This window comes from Amphiprion ocellaris, chromosome 3, assembly GCF_022539595.1.
Source record: "Amphiprion ocellaris isolate individual 3 ecotype Okinawa chromosome 3, ASM2253959v1, whole genome shotgun sequence".
Taxonomy (NCBI): Eukaryota; Metazoa; Chordata; class Actinopteri; family Pomacentridae; genus Amphiprion; species Amphiprion ocellaris.
The window spans coordinates 10,905,174-10,927,439 of NC_072768.1; the positions used below are offsets into that span (position 1 = coordinate 10,905,174).

The window sequence follows — 22,266 nt, forward strand, 5'->3', positions numbered from 1 at the left end:
AACAGAAAATAGATTCATGATACTGAGAGGATTCATTGACTTTACATTTTTAGGGAGTTTAATATTCTGCGTGTATTGGGCACCTCCTGGTTTATATTTTAAATTCCTTTTCCTGTTTAAGCCTCCTCCTGTCTGGAAGCTACCTGACCTGAAAAGACTTGAGATCTGTGAGCTCTGTAGCCATTTTTTCAAAAGCAAACCAAAAACTTTCTCATCTCCTCTCAGTGTGTGTCTGTCTGTTGAGTGTCTGGACACGGATTCCTTACTTTATGTTTGAGTTTTCTCTCAGTGAAGTAAGAAAATCTCTTTTCACCTTTCTCCCCCATACAAATCCCCACACAGAAAAGAAGGGAAAAAGTCAGTGGTACAGCTCATGTTTCTACTGCCTTGTGGAAAACTCTCGTCAAAAGACTAAAGAGATGAAAAGCAAAACAGAAAACAATATGTCATAAGTGGCTGTGTGCCACTCGAGACTGCTCCAAGCAAATAACAAATCCATTTCATTACAGAGAGCAAACGATTGCTGTTCCCCAGACATCCTCCCCTTTTCCTCCCTACACATCTCTCTAAAATCATATCTGATTTCTTTTTTCTCCCCCTCCTGCCTTGAAATTAAACTTTGTACAAAAAAAAAAAAAAAATCTTAAGCTGCGAGGTATTTTTTTTTCTCTCGTGCTTCACCTGTCAGCGCAGAGGAGCCCCCGTGCCTCATGAATGGATCGAACCAACCCGGCTCATACTGTCGCTTCTCATTGTTGCGCGTCAGAGCGGATGAATGGAGCTGAGTGAAGCAACAGCCGCGGTGGCTGCAGCAGCACTGAGATCCCTATTAGCGCTGACTGGTGTCTAATTGCAGGTAAGCTCCTTTTGTTCTTGCGTGGGAAAATGGGTCTAATTCCTGCTTTGTTCCTTTCTTTTTCTTTGCCTTCGGAACAGTGAGGTGCCAAAATGCCTTAAAGTAGAAAAAGCAGAAACCGTGAGAAAATAAAAATGAGGATTAGAAGTTTAGAAAAGGAATCCACTTTGGGTTAACTTGTTACATTTGAGCTGTTCAGTGGTGCGTTTTTCTTTTTCTTTTATTATTTTACGGTTAGTGCCATGACTGCCACTGCCTTTACGCGCCTCTTAATGCCAGATAAAAGCTAAATAAGCGGATGTGTTGTTATGTCTTGTACGTAAAATAAGACAGCGTGTGCCAGGAATTCCAGCAGAAGTGTTAAAATGATGTCAGAACATGTTGCAGCCCTGAAAGAAATCGGGAAAATAATCTTTTTTTCTTTTCTCAGCTGAAGTTCCACTTGGAGACGCAGATGGAGACGAAAGACGCATTCTAGGTGCAAGCGTTTTTTTGTTTTTAAAAAAAAAAATTTTATCATCTTGCTTTGATTCGGGAAACCTTTTGTTCATTATGATCCATCAGCTGACGGATCCAGCGGTGAACGACAGCTGTCAGCAGGAACTCATCTTAGTGTGCAACAAAAGCGCAGATGGAGACGCGCTCCAACTGCCCACTTTCTCCACCGCGGCCAAAGTGCGAGTGATCATCACCTTCACCCTGTGCGCGGTGTCGGCTGTGTGCAACCTGGTCGTGCTGTGGGCTGCGTGCAACGGCGGCAAGCGCAAGTCTCACGTCCGGATCCTCATCATGAACCTGACGGTGGCGGACCTGCTGGTGACTTTCATCGTGATGCCCGTGGACGCGGTGTGGAACATCACGGTGCAGTGGCAGGCCGGGGACGTCGCCTGCAGGCTGCTCATGTTCATGAAGCTGGTGGCCATGTACTCCTGCGCCTTTGTCACCGTGGTCATCAGCCTGGACAGACAGTCCGCCATCCTCAACCCTCTCGGCATCAGCGAGGCCAAAAGGAAAAGCAAAATCATGTTGACTGTGGCCTGGACCATGAGTGTGATCCTCTCGCTCCCACAGGTAAGAGTGAAACAGTTTGCATGCTTTGCCACTGTGTTTTTTTGTTTGTTTGTTTGTTTGTTTTACACCACGTACCTCTCCACGCTCTGCAGCTCACAGGAGGCTTGTTGCTGCGTGAAAGCACCTCTGTGCCGTTTAGCGGGAGGAGACCTTGTTCAAAAAGCACCTGGAGGTTTTGGTCTGTGCTCCAAACGCAAGTTCGAGGTTCAGAAAGTGTTTGCTAAAAATTTATGTGAAATCCAGCTGTCAGCAGTGAATAAATGTGCACCTAATGTGATGGGATTTCTATGGTGCCTGAGGGTGAGGTTGCACTCTATGAGGCCTGTTCTCCTGAAAGAACACACAGAAGATGCATAATGAGCAAAAATGTTTCAGTTGCTTGGACCAGTTCACTATGGAAATGAGCCTTATGTGGTCTTTGTGTGGCCCTGTCACTAATTTTTCTAAGGATAATGAGTATCTTTGGCCAGTATGTCAAAAATGAAGGTCTTAAGTCTCTCCTGGGCAGTAAATAACGGAAGAAGAGAGACGATACCATTAACACGAAAGGTTAAAATATTAAGACAGCTAAACACCTGCACAGCATAAGACAAAAATTGAAACAAGGTGATATGAAATAGAGACATAAACAATGGATCGGGTCTGGAATAGGTGAGGTGGCACTTGTCCTTGGGTTTATTCAGGTCAAACCTTGCATTCATAAAAAGGAAATAAGAAGAAACTTTGGTCAGAATGCCTCATAAAACATTGGAGTGGAGGACAGTGGAAGAACTAATCATTTTTTGTCAGAATATGTAAATGTATAAGTTTAGTAAATTACAAGTTCAGACTACAAATGCAGATACTACTAAAAGTGATAAGTTGAATTAGTGTACAACTCAAAGTTTAATCAGCTCATAAAATCAAGTCTTGCCATCACGTGAGTACAAACTTGTAGTTTGAAGAACCCAGAGTGAAAACTGTTTCTTTACATAATAATAGAAACAATGTAAACCATGAGAAAGGTTGTTATTAAATTCTGTCCCGTTGTGCATCTATTTTGAAATAAAACAGCTGGAAACGGTCTCACGTGACGTCTTTTGTAAAAAAAGGTTTCAACACTTGCAGCTGATAGTTCTTCATTTCGGATAAAGACCTTAACTTGATAAAGTGCAAAAACAAAGCAAATTGATTCATTCAGTTTCTTAAGTTGACTATACGTGTTAACTCAGCTAGTTTTACATTTCAAAACTCAAAAGTGGACACTGGAATAAGTTCACTAAACACATTTTTTTTTAAGTCAGCAGAGGAACAAACGTGAGATAACTTTGCAGTATGTCTAGGAAACATGCTTGTATTAATTTTATTTTTAAATTGATTTTTAACATATTTGATCTGTTGTTATTCTCATTCACTCTGGCAACGATGAAGTCAGTTTTCATTGAATGGTCTGACGTATGTCTTCGTTTCTTTGTGCACAGTGCAGTGAGTCAGAACATACATACACTCAAACATTTAATTGAAAATCCCTCACCTTGAACCGCACAGAAAGCATCGAACACTGTAACTGTGCTTATATTGACTAAAGAGAGCAGCATATTAAATGTCACTGACAGATAAAGGTTAATTCAATTAATTACTAAGTCTGCTAAAGGAAGCGTAATAAGCAACATTCAGCAATCAAGACAAAGAAAAACAAAACCCAATGCTACTAAATTGTCAGTATTGCTTCCTATGAGGTTTGTGAAAAACTGATTTGCAAAATCTAAAAGGTACAATCTGCTTTTATCAGCGTCATACAGCAAAAGGACATTATCTGTTGAGTTCAAAGTGTTAGATATAACTTAAACAACTCAGATTTTATTGGAAAAAAATTGATTACATGACTGTCAGTATCAGTATGGATTTATTTTCCTCCAGCACAAACAAGCACAAGGTTTAATACACCTGTTTGTTATAAATATGTGTGAAATTCACAGAAGTCCTTGAATCTGCCTGAAATGCTGGACTGAAATGCGACTGCTACTCGCTCTAATTAAATTAGACTTCTGATCAGGTAGGGCATGCATGGTTCATTGACCCGCCAGGCTTTCAGGAGGTTTTCCAAATGCTTATCAAGTACCTAATGTATAAATCATATTTTTATTTCCTCAGTCTCCTCCACAGGGACAGGAATAAGTCTAGACGTAACTAATGAGTATCTCATATACACTCGATAAATTCGTGACTATTTGGTGATGGAGTCAGCTGAAGACACAGATGCCATGAACTCTGTGTTTTTTTCTGGGAATTTGGGGATTTCATATCTCATGTTTACATTCTACAGCTGCAGCCACAGTTATACACAGTGGATTTTCAAATGTTCGCTCAGTAATTGTAAGAGTGAATATAAAATGTGTCCTCGGAAGGAAAAGACACCATCTGTTGTTTCAGCCTGAGCCCCCAAAAACAACATTTGTTTATATTAAAATGGCAAACTGTGAGGCCGTGGGACATACGACTCGTTATGCAGCAGCCAAGTCAGCAGAGGGAAGAGGTCAGGGTGGATGGTTGGGTCAACAAAATTCTAGAGTACAAATCTGGAGAAACTTTTGTCATCATTAATATTCGTACTGGATTACTATTCCGCCAAGGAACGCGGCAGAGTTATGCGACGATCATCGTTCAGCGGATTTGGCTGAAATTTTCAGGCAAGGTCAGAAATGACACAATGACCACCTCACTAGATTTTGGCAGTGATGCGACTTATAGTCTGGATCCACAGATGTGTTAAGGATTTGTCATTGCGAGATAACGTCCGGCATAGCGTCATTGTAACCATGACAACAAGTGAATGCTACGCCTGCTGCCTGCTGATGATCACATGATTGCGATCCTACTACAAATCCACCAAGACTTATCCATCGGAAATGATACAAGGAACAATTGATTACATTGCGGAGGTGTTTCCGAGTCCCATCAATTTTCGCTGCCCGCTACATATTTAGGTCACACGATTCGGTATCCATACATAACCTACATGTGCATAACACACACCTGTGCTTAGTGCAAGGTTATTTTTTTTTTACTAAGGATTTCATTACTGCACTTTCTGAGTGCTTTTCTTGTTATAACTGTGACCAGGATAATTCACTTACATTTATCAGGTGATAACTACTGACAATCTTAAGAGCGTATTCATTTCATACATTTTGCCATGACTTGTAACATTAGTGATTAGTACAGAAAACCTATATCATCTTTCTTTTAATCTTCTGTGTGTCAGTTTGATTACTAATAGTGTACTTTATGTCGAATTTGTGGAGAACTTGTTTGACTGCTCTTAGGGAAATAAGAACCGGAGAGATGATTAATAAATCATTGTCATAAACGGTAAAAAAAAAAGTTACAACTGTGGAAAAAAAAGTGATCTGAGTGAACGTATTCAGTGGAACTGGAACTGATGAGATTACAATTATCAGGCAATTCATTCAAGATAAATCAATTGTTATCACAGAAAATAAGGGGAAACTTTGACTAAAAATGACCTTCACAGTTTTGTTTTCATTCTTTTTCTATTAAGTGTAATGGATTTGACATATTCTGTTTCTAATTTAGTGTCCTCCAGCACTGAATAAGAGTTGGGAAGGGTTTTAAAGAGTCATGGGTCTTTAAGATTGTCTGAGACACTCTCAGTTTCTTCGTAGCGACACAGACTATTGTGACATGCAAATTCTAAAAGAAAAATGTAATAAAGGAAGGTACAGCACATCTCAAATTTCCAAATCAGAAGGACAAAATACATTTCACTTGTTTATTTGGCTCACTGAACAGAAGAATTACACTTTTGCACGTTGGCACAAAGTCTGCATCCCAGCCATTACTTGAAAACCTTCTCCTGGAATTGTCAAATAAAATTACTTAGATGTGGTCGGCTCTACTATTTATACTTCACCACTGCTTTGTGGTGTTGAATGACTGTAGAGTCTCTAAATATTTATTATTTTACATCCATTTGATTCACGGTGTTTGACACATGTCCTCATTATTTTCAAGGCCTTCATGTACAATAGCAGGTAATGCGGCAGAGTTCACGACCCTACTGCTGCACAACTCCTGATATGTCTAGATCTAGACTTTTTTTTAACCTTTACAGTCTGACGGTCTTCATTTAGCTACTGAGGGTGTACAATGAGAAGCCTCAAGGCGGTGACAGGAAAGACAGTGACATAAATATTTGAAGGTTTCCCTTTTCAGGGATAATGAAGTCCTGCCTCGTCGGCTCCTGCTGCTGTGCATCTGAAGTGCTTTTGTGATTGGAGGTTGCAGCTGAGGTGATGACTGCGAGTACTAGGGTAAAACAAGTGTTCTGTATACCCACAAGCTGTGTCTGCAATCTGTTTTTTCAAATTCTGCCTGTCAGTGATGTCCCAAAGTCGGCATTATTAGCTGCTACATGCAAGATGGTGCCTCCATGGATCAGACTTGTTTTTCTGACACATTCCACAGATCAGATCAGGCTGAGATCTGGGGGATTTAGAGGCCAAGTCAACACCTCAAGCTCTGTTACATTCTTCAGACTGTTGTTGAACTATTTTTGCAGTGTGGCGAGGTACATTATCCTGCAGAAAGAGACCGCTGTCACTGTGACACAGGGAACGCCATTGCTATGAAGGAATGTATGTGAGCTGCTACAATGTTTGGGTAGGTGGTATGGGTCAAAATATTATCCATATTTATGTCAGGACCACAGTTTTCTCACAAGAACAGGTCTCTTCCTTCTTCTCAGTCCTTATGTGTCGGTTTTTCAGCGGCGGACATGGATCAAGCTGGGCACTTGGATCAATTGTGTGACTACGCAGTCCAATATACAGCATGCATTGTGTGTTCTTACACCTTTCTGACATCGCTAGCATTCCAGTCTTCAGCAGTTTGTGCTACAGTTTTGTGGGATCAAACTACAAGGGCCAGCCTTTGCTCCATACGCTTATCTGTAAACATTGGACACCTATGACTCTGCCACTGCTTCGGTGGTTGTCCTTCTTTGGACCACTTTTGGTAACTACTGCATACAAGGAACACCTCATGAGACCTGCTGTTTAAGAGATACGATTTGGCATTTTTCAAAGCTGCTCACAACCTTGCAGTGCACATTTTCCCTGCTTCTAACACATCAACTTCAAGAACTGACTCTTCAGTTATGGCCTATTACAGCCCAAGTTATTCATTTTACCTGGAAGTGCTTCTAATGCTGCGGCTGACGCGTGTTTAACGTTACTTTTTCGCAGCAGAAAGATACCAACAGTTACTGACTTGAGGAACCCTTTCTGCTTATGCAGAAACATTTTTCCTGATTATTTCTGAACCTTTGAAAGATCAAAAGAGAACAAGCCCTTTCAAACTGTTTTCCATATTCATGTATTACTGCAGCAAATGGGTCTAAGATTCTCATCAAGCAAATATCAGAGCAAAATAAAACCCAGAGATTTTGATGGACGCACAAATGAGATTAAGATTTGCAGGCTTATTGGTTTAATTTATGCTTATTGTAATTATTTGCTAGATTAAATCAGGGTTGTGCTGCTGACATTTAATCACCTTGTTAAGAACAATGAAGTCAGACCCCAATGTTGAACATAGACCCTGGGAGGAAACTGGTGTAACTTCCACACTCAGAGGGAAGTGACTGGTGATCATGAGGATGGTGCTGAGTATCGACAGGTGGTACGATTGTGTTAATGCTGGAAAAACAAGCAGTATTGAGAAGAGAGTTTTGGAGGGTTACCCAGTCTCTACAAAAGTGCAATGCTATACAACTAAAATGCACTCTCATTTATGTTCTAATTACACTTGTGTCAAACATATCGCAAATAGGTTTCTAATCAACATATCTTTGCCATTTATATTGTTACTTTACTTGTTGCTCCGTTTCTGCCAACCAGTCAGATATTAGTTGGGGTGGAAGTTGTCATCCTGGTAACTCAGATGATCAAACATATTGTGAAGCGGTCATATTTTAACCCAAACTATGATATCTTTCCAAACCCTCACCAAGTCATTTTGGTGCATAACCTGAACAAAGCTTCCAACATATGTGTCTACTAAAACGTATTATTTTCCTACACCTGTGTAGTTTTGGTGCTTGAACCTAAACCGAAAGCAACTGGAAAGTAAACACAGACAGAAAACAAAGCTAAAGACTGACACTGATGGTCTCTCATCCATTATGGGGCACAAACGCTTAACATCTGGATGAAACTCTAGTGCCTGCTTCTTCCCTTCCCATGTTCTAGAAAGGATTTTGTGGTTCTATCAAACTGGTTGCCTTTCCTGCTACAGTACAGGTGACAAATTATGTTTAACTACATTCCACTCTAAATGTAATAGAGAATGCAGTTCAGTTGTATAAGAACATAATTTTGTGAAGACTGGGAGTCATGACAGAAACGTGGCAGTCTGAGATCAGTAAAGGTAGAGACATTGATGGCTACGGAACTGAAGGTTCGGCAAGGCAGGCTGGTAGGCAAGCAAGGAGGGATGTGAAGCACAGGGTAGGCAAGGTTAGTCCAACAATTAAGGAAACAAGTGAAGAAAAGCTAACTAAGCTGGTGCCCAAAGCACATTGTTACCATGGTGGTAGATTGTATGATGTGTGAAACTCCACAACTACACAAACACACCAGTAGTGTGACAAACAGGGTACCAACACAGACACAAGGAAAGGGCTAGAAACACAATGAAGGCACAGTAGGAACTATATTGCCAACAGGTGAAAAACATACTGGTGGAGTGAATGTTGGAGTCTTGTTGCTTGTCACTGTCTCGGCTGTGGGAGGCCACAGGATCAAATCCCAATTTATACATATGATAAATCAACATACTGGAACTACATAGAAGCACTGATAGTTACATACTGATATTCATTACTATCGTTAGTATAAAGTAGAGTATAAAGGTGATGTATAAATAAGGTCTGTTAGATAGGTGCTACAGCTGCTTACAAACATCTCTCTTTAATCAGATAGTTGAGTAAATGAACCATATTCTTGTGGGTGATGTTTTAACCCCCATCTCAAACCCAGCTACAGTTTCTCAACTTTCCTCTACTAGCATTGATTAAACCCCTAAAAACACAACATCTGTTCATCTAAATTACGTATTTAGAAGTATTTTTTTTCCTATTTAACTCTATTCATCTCTCAAATGAGCTTAGATGTAACTCTACCCTTTGCCAACCTTTGTATGCAAGGATCGATGAAAAAATAATAAATTGCTCTCCACTCCTTCTCCACCCTCTACTGCTCAGCTGCAGCTCAAGCATACCTGCTCACCTTCCACTTAGACACCGTAAAACCTGAGTACACTGCACAATGGAAAGTTGTAGTACTAGAGTAATTCAGCAAGACACCTCACAAGTTGGCAGAAATGGTTTCTTGGGTTCGTCATGTATGCAACCCATGTTTTTGAGATTGTTTTCAGGTAGAAATGCTCAGCCAAGAGGTTGACTCCCTATTTTGTTCATAAAATGACTTCTAGCACATAGCAAACACCATATGGGCATGTTAGCAAGATTACAAACTTGTTTTTTTTTGGAACTGCTGTAATTTAGCGTGTACTCATACGAGGCTATCTGTACTATGCCTGAGCATGTTTGACCACCACAATACAGTTTATTTGACCAGCATGATCGCTGTGTACACTGCTCAGGCCCAGTTCAACATATTGTGCCCTGACCGACTTTAAAAGATGGGCACAAGTATTGTTCAGTTGGACTTGGGAACAGTATGCATCTGGTGTGATTGTTGACTGTGCCCACATATGGAACTCAAACACCACTGTTCCATTTAATAAATGTGGCAGGAAATAAGTCACTATGGCAGAGCTGCAATATTTGCTGGAAAATTATTTGATACAATTCTTGACTATTTTGATGCTTGTGGATACCAAAGAGCCAGTGAACAAAGTCATGACTGGCTAATAAAACATCAGGTTCAGTATCCAAGGGTCCATAAATCTGGTAAAGAAAGTGGCAATGGTACGATGCTGTCAACAAAATAATCTGACGTAAGGGAACTAGCCAAACTGCTGTTTCATAGCTGCATTGGGAACACCATCTGCACTATCTGACACTGGACCAGAGAGCCCACTGAGCAGCCAGTGTTAGCTGTTATGTGATGTCTATGCCAATGCTTGGTCCTTCAAAATTTGCAGACGTGTGATTAGTAAAACAAGCTGATGTCTATTTTTATGGTCTATTTTTTTAGTTTGACACCACTCACTTCAGATCAGACACACTGGTGATGAGACACTCTTATAGTAGGCAAACTAGAACAAAGCAATAATGGGAAGAGGAAGATGAGGACAGATGTGTCATGATGGTGGCTCTTAGAGACATGCTGAAGAAAGAGCAGGATGAATTCATGCAAGGGGAGCAGCTGCATGCCAGCAAGAGAAGGAAACGCTCAAAAACTAGACGACGATACTAATGGAGATCGTGGAGCATCAGTAACAGGTACAGCGGATTGAACATCAAAAGATAAATAGGATGCTGCAGTAAGTAATGATCAGACTGGCTATATGCCATACTGCCTTTATTCCAGTGATTTACACACTTAAATCCACGACATCTTCCTCCTGCTCTTCACTATCAGCATCCTGTACATGAGGAAACGCCATCAGTTGACCTTTATCAGCCCTTTTAATATACTAAAAGCATCATAACCTTTGAGGTATAGGCCTCATGCTTCATTTGCACACTCCACTGCTGCTGCTGTTCTCTAACATCTACTGTTTTATTTCACTGTCTTGTATAGTTGTTGCTGACATATTTTTTGTAGGTTTGTGTGGACACAAGGTAGTCAATTCAATATTCAATAATGTACACAACATCCTTAAATACTGTTTTCATAAGTACTGCTAGCATTGCATAAGTGCCCCCATTTTCCTAGCAGTGTCTTGACAAAGGTAGACTTAAGTGGCTTATAATCTCTACTTAATCACAATATGTATGTGAACATGCATATTTTAATTTTTAGTGGTTGGGTTCTGACCTTTGCCGGCCCTTTTACATTACATGTACAATGTTTTGGTTATCAGCCCATGTTTTATCTATATATTGTCAACATCAGTCCTCAAAAGGCTATCTATATATCTTTTTTTTAATCAGAAAAACACAACAAAAATAATAAAGTAAGTTTGTCACATCAGGAGCTGTCATAGATACTGTATCTATGGTAACTGTTATACCTACATATATACACTTTGAAATTTAAAAATAGATACCATTATATGGTGTACATGTACTTGAAAATTGAAAGATACATATTGTATAGATGCATCCGCTGCTTATTTTGTTAGAATAACTAGGACAGTGAGCTTGTTTACATTATGCTATCAATATACTGTACTCTATGCAGTTCAGTATTGTCCAAGTGGTGCTTTGTTGAGTGTAGCAGCAAAGTCCCTTTGAAACAAAGAAAGTGTTTTGAAACTAGTGACGTGTGCTGGTGTTTGTGACAAGCCCGTCAGCTCTAAACGCCTGAGAAATACTCACACAAGACTTCACTTGAGGTGTCTGATGTGTTTGCATGAAGAGGATTCCATTTACAAGTCTCATCTCCTTCCTGAACATCAACAACAACAACCGTCCTATTCTTCCCTGTTAACTTCAGAAAGTGTGAAGCAGGCAACGGGCTGTGATGAAAGTCTTGATGTTGCTGATGCGTCAGTCATGCCTCTTTCTGATCTGCTGTTTTGTTCTGAGTCATTCAAACCTCTCAGATCACCGGGGACAGGTTTACTGTGTGTTCCGAGAGTCTAAATTAAACATGGAGTGATTCTTTATGCTCCATGCAGCCAAAATCTGCATCTAAATGTTTTGTTGTTTTAAATCAAGGCCTAAGATGTTTCTGTATGTTTCACTTCTATTAAATCAAATCTGGGACAGTGTGCACTGTAATTAAACTGCAAATTTAATTCCCCTGCTTTATCTTTTTCGTTTTTTCCTTTATTTTAGCTGAATTTCTGTTCCCCATTTTATGTAACTTGCTTACAGGCTTCTTATGTTTTATGTAAAGCATTTTGAGTTGCCTGGTTGTTGATGAGTGCTACACAAATAAACTGGCCTTGCTTCTTAACTCAGCACTGTCATCTTCCCTTGCCTAAAGCCCTCTCCACAGTCATCTGAGCCTCGCTGAGCACCAGCACATCTGGCACATCTACTCTTGCAAAGCTCTCTATTATATTAGGGACCGGTGCACCAGTCTGACCCCTCTCATACAAACATGAACACATGGACCAAAGACGGTCTGACATATCTTGCAGGATGACAGAGTAAAGAACTCTGCAGAGCTGTCGGGTGGAGCTAAAATGACAATATGAGACCCATCAATAGCCCCTTTCGCATAGAGAGAAACCCCTATGGTCTCAGAAACATGGAATAATAACACTGATTTCATGTTCAGAGGGTTCTCTGATGTAGAGGGAAAGCAAATTGTCCCCACTGGTGCAGGATGTGGTGACTGCAGTACATTGTAGTTGCAGATAAAAGGAAGATGGTTCTGAACTCCGCGTTTGTGGCCCATTTCCAGATGTATGTGCCCCCGTGTTGCCTTCCTGAATCTATTCCTTTGAAGGTGTGGCTGTAGGATGGTGCACACCTGCAAAACTGTGTTCTTTCAAATCTTACTTATTATTTATTTATTTATTCAGTTATTTGATCAGGGACCGTGCAATTAACATAGAACACATCTGATGTATTACATATAGAGTGTATAGCATTAAGCTAATTTTCAACTCTCGTCCCTGTTTGGGCTTTTCAAGTCAAATTTGCATATAGAACAGGTCTAAAACAACCTAAATTGACCAAAGTGTTGTACATGTTATCAGGCAAACAACATCAAAATTATGTGCAAAGCACCATGACAGGATAAAACAAGTCAAATCTAAATTTGAAACCAAATAAAATACGAGGCAAAATAGGATGGCAACCGGTAAGATCAACTTCTAAAAAATAAATCTGAAATGTTAAGAGCATCAAGAGCAGCCAAAAATGTGTCTTGAGACTTTTCTTGGAAATGTTAATGGAGAAGGAACATGTAACTGAAACAGAAAGACCGTTTCAAAGCTTTAGAGCTGCTACTGCAAAGGCTTGATCTCCACTTAACCACCAGCCTTGACTGTGCAACAGCTGTTCTGAGGATCTAAGAAGCCCGGAGTTCTGAAATGTACCCAGGAGGATACCCATGTGTGTCTCTATAAACAAATAAAACACCTAAAATCAATTCTGTATTTAACTAGTAACCAGTGTTTGGATGCAAGTGCAGCTGTTATTCTTTTTTAGTACCAATTTTAAGCCTTGCAACAGAATCCTGCACCAGCTGCAGACAAGACTGAGAGAACTGACCAATACCAAGATACAGTGAGTTCAGGTAATCTAGCCTTGAGGACATAAATGCAGTGGTGACAGTTTTAATGTCAGTGAGACAGAGGATGGATTGTACCTCAGCTGGAAGTAGCATCCTTTCATTATAGACTTATAGTGTTTGCCAAATGTCAGAGGAACCAAAGATGACACTGAGATTAATGGGCCCAAGCGGGAGTTTTTGACCATCCACTCACTTACCTTCTGGAAATAGGCCAAGACGGGTGCGATGGACGTGGTGTTGTTGGCATTAGGAGGGATGTAAATCTAGGTGTAATCACCACAGTGGAATGACAATTTGTGTCTACAGAGGATTGAGCCCAAGAGGAGCATATACAGAGAGAACTAAAGTAGTCGAGGCTGAAGAAGAGGAGTGACACCCAGTTTCTACTGAAAAGGACCTGTCAGTCAAGCAGGAGGCAAACCACTTTAACACAGCTTTATGCAAAGCACAATTTACAGAATACTGCTAGAAAATCTCTCAGACATATAAAAGACCCCCCAAAAAAGCCACAAGATAAATAGAATCATGAGCTGCATTGTGTTGGAGAGTGGAGACGGAGGACAAACAGACTCAGACACATTACAAGCAGCCAATGCCGAGTGTGTCTTTAGTCAGTAATGACACTTTTTTTTATTTTGAAGTGTTTAGTTTCCCCCTGCGACAGACTGGTGACCTGTCCAGGATGTCCCCTGCCTTCGCCCGAGTCAGCTGGGATAGACTCCAGCCCCCCCCATGACCCTAGTGAGGATTAAGCGGTGTATAGATGATGGATGATGATGATGTATGTTTAGTTTCCTTCATAAAAAAAAGAACTCCCATGAAAGTGTCTTTTTTTCTGTGATCTCTACAATTGATTAATTCATTTGAATTTGTTTTATGGCACTTATCCAGGTTGTTTTCTCCCGACTAGATCCTTGCTTTTGTTCTATCTACTCTCAGATGTACGTCACCTTGGATAAAAGCGTCTATTAAATATTTGGCAAAAATGTTAGAAATAAGGCTGTTGGAAATGTCGGTTACTTCAACTGCTCTTTATTTCTATAAATTCAGACCTGCCTGGCTGTGATTTTCTGACTCATACTCAGTGTCTTCACATCCTCGTAATGCTCCTATGGTGCCTTTATGGAGACTTTTTAATTTTTTTTTTTTTGTCTTTTGACTTTGTGCTGCTGAGCATCAATGTGTATTAAAGACAACATGCTGTGATTTCCTGATTGCACAGTTTCATCTGCGATTTCTGGTACAGACAGCTGGAGCCCCTCAGTATTGAACATGTTGTCCACTACTTGATTCCATGCAGGAGCTAACAGGCGAGCTGAAATGCTTCCAGCTGTGTGTTTGATTTACACTTTTTATCACAGCCTGAAGCTTGTAGAGGAAAGATGAACGCGATCAAGTGAACTCTGTGCATAATCGCACTTCCACACTCTACCAGTACTAATGTTTGCATGAATGCAGTAAAAAGGTTCTTTGTGAGTGCTTGGTCATGTGGTTTTTCCTTTTATTTGCTAGTGAATACCGGTGCAGTACATACAGCTGATGATGTGAAATACTAGAAAATACTGCAGTTAATGTGGCAAGTGCTGTTACCATTTAATTATCCTTTAGAAGTAACGACATATGGCAGCTTGCACAGAGATGTGGTAGAAAAACATTTTTTTTAAAAAGCGTTGCTTCTGTTGCTTCTGATGCCTTAAATAGAGAGCAAGCTAACTACCTTGTCTTCCTTTCCATGCTACTTTAAATGTATGTTCCACACTGTAGAACTTAAGGTCATTTGTAGGTGTAAATATTTCTGCACCTAGCAGCCAATGTTGTGTTTTTCATCTGATTACAGGAGGCTTTAAACGCAAAGGAGGTTTAATGTGCCTGGAGTGAATCTACTTAATGCATTCCTTTTAAAGAATATGTACACATCTACAGGTACTATTCCTGTATACAGCTAACCAGGAGGTGAGCTGCAATGAAATACTGCTACCTAACTGAAAATCCACTGCACACTACGGGTGTCTGGATCATTTTATTTATTTATTTATTTATTTATTTATAGCTGTACACAGTCACAAAATCTGAGCGACTAGCACATTTTGTTTCATGGCTTTTCAGGTTTGCGTGTTTTTTTCCACCCAACTGAGGTAAACTTGCATAGAACTGACTCAATCCAATACAAGTCTTTTAATAATGTCCACCTTCAAGAAGGTTAAAGTGTTCAGTTTTTGTTAAAAATGATTTATGTTGCAGTTTGTTTAGCTGGTGAACTGATGCAGAGAACCGTTTCTGTTAGGTCCTTTTAACCCTAATCCATAACGGATATAAATGAGATGGACAAAATATTGAAACACCTGGTCAACATCTGTACAGTTCTGTATGAAACGATTAAAGACAATAATGCTAAGTGACCTGTTTTTGCTTAAAACAAAGGGAATAAGTTGTTACTGTAATTGAATAAAGCCCCTCTTTAGTGAAATCAAGGTTTTTATCTTGTCAACATGTCTGTACTATGTTTTTTTCTGACATATGAACAGAATAAGTAGTTGCTGCTAAACTGTACTGAATCAATGACAATCTTAAAAACATGATTTCAGACTTCCACAGCTTCATATGTGATAAACCAAAGGAACCAATCCTGTCAGCTTATAGCCTGAGACTTGATGTATCATTATACTTTTTCAGAATCGGTTTCTGGGTTGAACTTAATGTATGTGGCTTTATTATTCTAATATAACAACTTGCTATTGTGTATCAGTAGAGTAGTTTTACTGTGTCTGTTATAGGTGAGCTGGTGTGCTCCAGCTGCTGTGAGATGTGGGTAGGAAATGATGCACAGTTACATCTTAGACGTTTTAAGGCATGAAGGTAATATTTTCATGGTGGAAAAAATAACAAACTTGTAAATATGTAATTTTGATACACAGAGAGAAGTTTTTAGGCTCTAAATAAATGACTAGAGGGACTTCAAACTAATCTCACAAAAAACTAACAAAAACATGATAATCCCCATATTATAGGACAAAGAAAAGTAATAAGTGTGAAAGCTCATTCGTAACCTTGCAAACAAAGGTTTTCCAAATAAATATTAATTTGAGATCCACTAACATTTTTTCCCCAGAGGTATAAATTGCATCTCACAGTCTTTCTCACTGCCTTTCTTTGGCTGAAACGTGCTCAGAGATAAGATTGTCCAATTTTGAGTTGTGTATTTAAATAAAGTGCCCTGGATGTTGTTGACGACGACTGACATGTTTTTAAAATTCTACAGATACTGAAAGATTCCCACTTCATTTGCCTCGTTTAAACTGAAGCATAATTTCATTTCAGTTTAGCTATGGAAGGTGTTTTGCATGAAAAGGCAATTTTATCTCCCATCACTTGCATTGGAAACATTAGGAAAGACACTCCTCACATTCTCGCTGTGTGATTCAAACTAAATAACCATCTTTTGACCATATGTCATTTGCAGTTCTTTCTATATGTGGAGATCAGAAGCATCTGAGTTACTGGCGAGATTATTATTGCTACATACAGATATAAGTATTTATAGTTCTTAATAACTGGTTTCAAATTTGGATCTCCACATTTTGGTCTATTCCTCTGAAAATGTGTGACGCACACTGTGCTCGTTCAGAGATACATATTCTACGTTATATATCAGTGTTTAGGACAACAGAGGTGTCTTACATATCTAAGCCTCCCTGAACACACTGCCTACTCCTACCAGTTCACAGCGGCTCAGCTGCTTGGTCGTTGCAGTCCATTTCTTGTCACCACGAGGGCACTGAACACACTGAACTAAATATCTTGATAAAACTGCCAGAAGCAATTCTGCTACTGTTTCTATTTTCTTAGCTCAGGGGCTGCGAGGTAGTAAAATTCAACTTGTGCTCCAGCCTTGAGGCTTGACTTTTCCTTTAAACCACTGAGTCTGCCCTTTGTGATATTATGTCTCTGCATAAAGAAACACAATTAAAACGGATGAGAAAATCACAAACATACAAGTTGTGGAACATTTAATTGCATGCTATAATTGGCCTTAATGCTCTATTGTAACAGTTGAAATATTTTTTCACATCCTTGTGAATAGAGAAGCACAGGAGTACGCATGAGGAAGATGTCATGGGAACGTAGCTAACCATTTTTTATTGTTACATGCAAGAACTATAAAACAGTTGACCAATGCTAAATGTTTATATTTTTACCAAATTTTCTAAGAAAATAATTACTAAAAGTAAACTAAGGAATGGGGTTGTTTTCACTTGACACTGGACTGGCTTCATTCGCCTGCTAGAAGTGCTATCACCAGTCTTTGCTTGGAGAGTATTGAAAGTTTCGGAGCCCTCTATGAATGTAACAAATTGTGAGGCCTGGGTGTCTCATGAGATCTTGTAAAGTGTTGTTTTTCCTAGATTAACACAGACCAAAGCTGAGCTTAATGGAAATTAATCGAATGTAGATCATTATCACCTACAACGGTCTCTTCGGTCGTTAAGGTCTCGTTTCAATATGGCAAGGACATATTCAATGAGTTTTTCTCCTCATGGCAACAGTGTTGGATAAATGACTCAACTACTTACGAAGTTACCTACTCAATAAGCACTACTCATAGAAATAGTAATTACTGTACAAACATAGCAGCAAATGCATGAGACAACAGGTTTCTGCAGTTAACTGTCAAGTATTTACAGAATTTCAAGCTGTAATCCCTTATAAATCCGCTCCCTTGTTAGTGAAAACACACAGGAAATTATTGACAGGACATCTATACCCAGTCATTTTTGATCGGACAGTAATTACTGATGGTGCACAGGGATCTCAACTGCATTACAATGTGAAGAAAATTTAAGTTTCTGAGAAAAGAATCAAGCATTCGATGCCTGTTGTGTCAATAGGGATTAGACAGTAGATCTGTAATAACATTGTGACAGACAAATAAAATGTGTATATAGAAGAAAGAACAGATTGAACATGAGGAATAGTTATAAATAAGTAATAAACAATAACTTGACTGTAGAAGGCTGCAGAGACTCAAGCTGAATAGTATGGGTAGTATCTGTAGAGAAGAACTGTTTGGATACCTCATCCAAATTGTAGTTGAAAAAGAAAAGAGGAAGAAAGGCAAAGGGCTTTTTACCTAGGAACAGCTAAAAAACAAACTTTTATGAGGGACAATTGAAAAGCTTAGAGACAGCCGCAACAAATATCAATAAAGTACCTATTCTTGGGGCTGTACAGTGGCTTGGTGGTTAGCACTTTAGAAGATCCCTGGTTTACGTCCCGGCAGGTTAATTGGTAACTCTAAATTGTCTGTAGGTGTGAATGCGAGTGAGATCATTTGTCTCTCCGTGTAGCCGTGTGATAGACTGGTGACCTGTCCAAGATGTCCCCTGCCTTCACCCTAAGTCAGCTGGAACAGATTCCAGACTCCCCGCGATCCTAATGAGGATTAAGTGGTATATAGATAATGGATGGATGGATACCTATTCTTGTCTTTTTTTTCTGCAGATGTTCATATTCCACAATGTGACCATCACAGTCCCAGAGACCTTCACCCAGTGTACCACTCACGGCAGCTTTGTCCAGCGTTGGCAGGAGACTCTGTACAACATGTTCACCTTTGTGTGCCTCTTCCTCCTGCCTTTGGCCATCATGATCTTCTGCTACACACGAATCCTCATTGAGATTTCCAGCCGCATGGCTCGGAGTAACCGTAAGTCTCTCGTTTTGTTTAGTTTTTTCAAAATCTGCAGTCACATTATGTTTTCTGGGACACAAGGAGTTGTGCATGACTGAGTTTGTGTTTTCTTCTTTCTTCAAGAGTTTTCCAGAGATGTTCATCTCCGGCGCTCCCACAACAATATCCCCAAAGCTCGGATGAGAACTCTTAAGATGAGCATTGTCATCGTGACTTCCTTCATCATCTGCTGGACGCCGTATTACCTGCTGGGCCTGTGGTATTGGTTGTTTCCGGAAAAAATGGAGGAGACGGTCTCTCATTCACTGACTCACATGCTGTTTATCTTTGGCCTCTTCAATGCATGCTTGGACCCCATCACCTATGGCCTGTTCACAATCCACCTCCACCAGGGTCTGAAGAGATGCCGTCAAACGTCAAACACTCGAACTGAAGTAGAAAACAACACTTGCCTTCTACTAATGGCGTCACACAGGCAGATTGCCTCCGGTGGCCACAATACACACACCAAGGGGTTAAATGACAACGACACAAAGAATTGCTCACATCCAGTCGTAACAGTAAGCAGGATATAAGTCCGACTCCCTTCTTTAGAGATTGATGACTTGTTCATTGATTTCGCCTTAAAATTCTTCCCCAAGTTCTTCTTTTGTGAGATGAATCTGTTCATTTCTGCTCAGCTGATGTATTGCAGCTAAACCTTGGTGTATTCCTCCTGTGGTATCGCACACATAATATGTTGGCTGCCTCTGATCAGATTTTGAAAGGACACAACAGAGTTGAGCTGGGTGTGATGCAGTGCAACAAGGAAGTTTGATGTAGTCAAGTTTTCTTTGTGTGAGTTAGCTTGGCAAAACTTAAAACCCCAATCAGAGATAAATGGAACACAATAGTGGTTATCAAGTTTCTTTGTTAACCCGGGGTTCCTTCATCCGAATTCATTCATTCTCAATCATTTCTGTCATCAGGAACACACTGTTGTAATGGAAAGCTATAGAGATGGTAAAAAATTACCAGGGAAAAAAATGTAGTTACTGCAAGAGGGGAGAGCTGGTAGAAAAATACAGCCCCTTATTACTAACATAACAGTTGCACATTACAGCTCACATTTAAAACATGAAACTCAACAAGTGCATTTAGGTCTGACACTATTCCTCAATGAAAGATAAGAGAAAATCACTTCAGTTTTTGGCCAAATCATTTTGAAATCAGTGATTGAATGTTCTCAACAAATACAGTTTGTCTGCTGTAATCGCACAGCTTTGTTCAGCAGGAATAATAAGGTACAGCTCAACAGGTTTCCAGATACAATGTATGCCTTCAGCCGACAGTCTGTGTCACTCAGAGAACATTGTCAGAAAAAAAAAAAAAGAAAAGGTGCAGATGCAGTGGAGCCTTGTACAGCACATTTAAATCTAAAACTCTGAATATACCCTCCTCCACTCCAGGCTAGCAAGTTACTATGGTGACCTAAAAACATGACCACTTCCCTGACACCGAGAACTCTGACTTTTGAGTCAACCCACCCATTAAACTCACTTTGTAGTCACTCCTCTGATGTGCTGAACACAGCTCTCAGGTTGACCTGATGATAAATAAGCCGAAAACTGCTATAACTCACCGACACTGTCTTGCAGCTGTTTGTTCCAACGTCTGTCTTGGCAACGGCAGGTTTAAAAAAGAACTTTGATTGACAGTCTGTCACACAGACACACATCACTCAGCTTCTGGGTTTTAGTTTGCAAATCTTATAATTTATTGTATAATTTTCTGTAAAACAAATTATGTGTGTTTGTGATTAAAAATGAATGATTCAACTTAAATTGTCTGTGATTAAAAACAAGTGCCACACTGATAAAATGGAGGTTGTGTGGGGGTGATTTTGTTGTTGTTGTTGTTTACTTGCGGTTTTACTGTATTTGATCTGTTCGTTTTGGAACAAGTTCCTCTGCCAGTCATCATAGTGACTGAAAACTGCTCTCTGCTTCTGTCATTCATGGTGTTATGTGTGCAATATGAAATATGTGATTTAGTTTCATCACTTCAGTGGATGTTAGATTATGTTCATTACTGACCATGACAGCCTTTTAAATATGTATTGAATGTACCTGTGCAACTTGTTCATGTTTTATTGACTATTCAGCTTTGTGTTTCCTGTGTTACACTCCAATCACAGTGGAGGCAAGGCTCTGTAAAATATCTGTAATTCAGCATGCCATCTGGATATTAGTATTAGTGGTATTAGCTAATTTTGTTGTGAATTGTGGTTCTTTCTGTGACCAAAAAAAGGATAACAGCACTTAATTAAAAACACTGAAACTTCAAAACTGTATTGGAAAGCTGTCGAAAAATCAGCAGAGATATCAGATTAATTGCATATTTTCTGTAAATTATGCAATATGTTGTAATGTATACTTACAATGTGTTTATTTGTGGAATAAAAATTCTGCCTTATTTGTCACTGATGTGTGAGTGATGCACAAACAATTTCCCACTAAGCTCATGCACAGTTGTCATCCAAGCAGACTAATAAATTGATTTGGACAGATAAAACTAAAAGACGACAACCCAGTCAGTGATTCACATACAAGGGTTGTTCAGTTTACTGTATTTCATCTTATTTCTTTTAAAATACTGACTGTATTTTTCAGAAGTCAGGAATGCTATTGTGTAGCATTTTCTCTTTTGTAACTATAAGAAGATAGGTGGTTGAGAAAACTCTTTCAGTGAATGCTGCATTTTCCCAGTGGTCGCAGTCTTTGTCAATCCTCTGACTCATTTTTTCTGGGTGCTTAAACAACTTCTCACAGGTGAAAATTTAAATATCTTTGAATTACAACCTCCATCTGCTGACTTAGATACAATCAAAGGCTTCAGAACAGGAACTAAACAGATTTTGCAGTGAAATGTTTTGGTGTTTTTATTTCTGATTATCTACTCTTACCGAGATCAATAATGAAGTTTTCATCACTGGCACTGAAAGGTGATTTTGAAATGTAATTTTCTCACAGTAAGCTACCAACGTTCTTATTTCTGCAACCACTGATAAAATGTGTACACCCCAAATTAAAACCTTAAAATATTTAATTTACCCTGTGAGTGGTACAGCTCACCAGACCAGAGAGATCAGATATTGGCGAGCTTTAAGGATCCTTTGAGAACCTGCAGCACTCCCTGTCAGAGTTGGGATCAGACCATTGCACAACTACTGTGAACCTTGTGATGAACAATGCTCTCCTGATTGCCACTTTTCTCTGACAATCTAA

General features: G+C 39.6%; 1 protein-coding gene and 1 long non-coding RNA gene across 2 annotated transcripts in view; one reads left to right on the forward strand and one right to left on the reverse strand.

Annotated features, from left to right (window-relative positions):
• Window positions 1–22,266, reverse strand: part of LOC129348562 (uncharacterized) — a 70,076-nt gene that overhangs the window by 42,805 nt on the left and 5,005 nt on the right. The gene's annotated exons all lie outside the window — the stretch shown is intronic.
• Window positions 734–21,454, forward strand: gnrhr4 (gonadotropin releasing hormone receptor 4). The gene is made up of 4 exons (XM_023280784.3): window positions 734–856; window positions 1,287–1,927; window positions 18,811–19,015; window positions 19,124–21,454. Exons 2-4 carry the CDS (start codon window positions 1,409–1,411, stop codon window positions 19,573–19,575), a joined length of 1,176 nt encoding a protein of 391 aa, XP_023136552.1. The 5' UTR covers window positions 734–856; window positions 1,287–1,408; the 3' UTR covers window positions 19,576–21,454.

Bases quoted from the DNA above. Each gene is read 5' to 3' on its own strand.
- gnrhr4 (XM_023280784.3), top strand. From the start codon at position 1,409: ATGATCCATCAGCTGACGGATCCAGCGGTGAACGACAGCTGTCAGCAG. The intron at 1,928-18,810 runs GTAAGAGTGAAA...TTTTTTCTGCAG, and splicing joins TGATCCTCTCGCTCCCACAG to ATGTTCATATTCCACAATGT. The intron at 19,016-19,123 runs GTAAGTCTCTCG...TCTTTCTTCAAG, and splicing joins CCGCATGGCTCGGAGTAACC to AGTTTTCCAGAGATGTTCAT.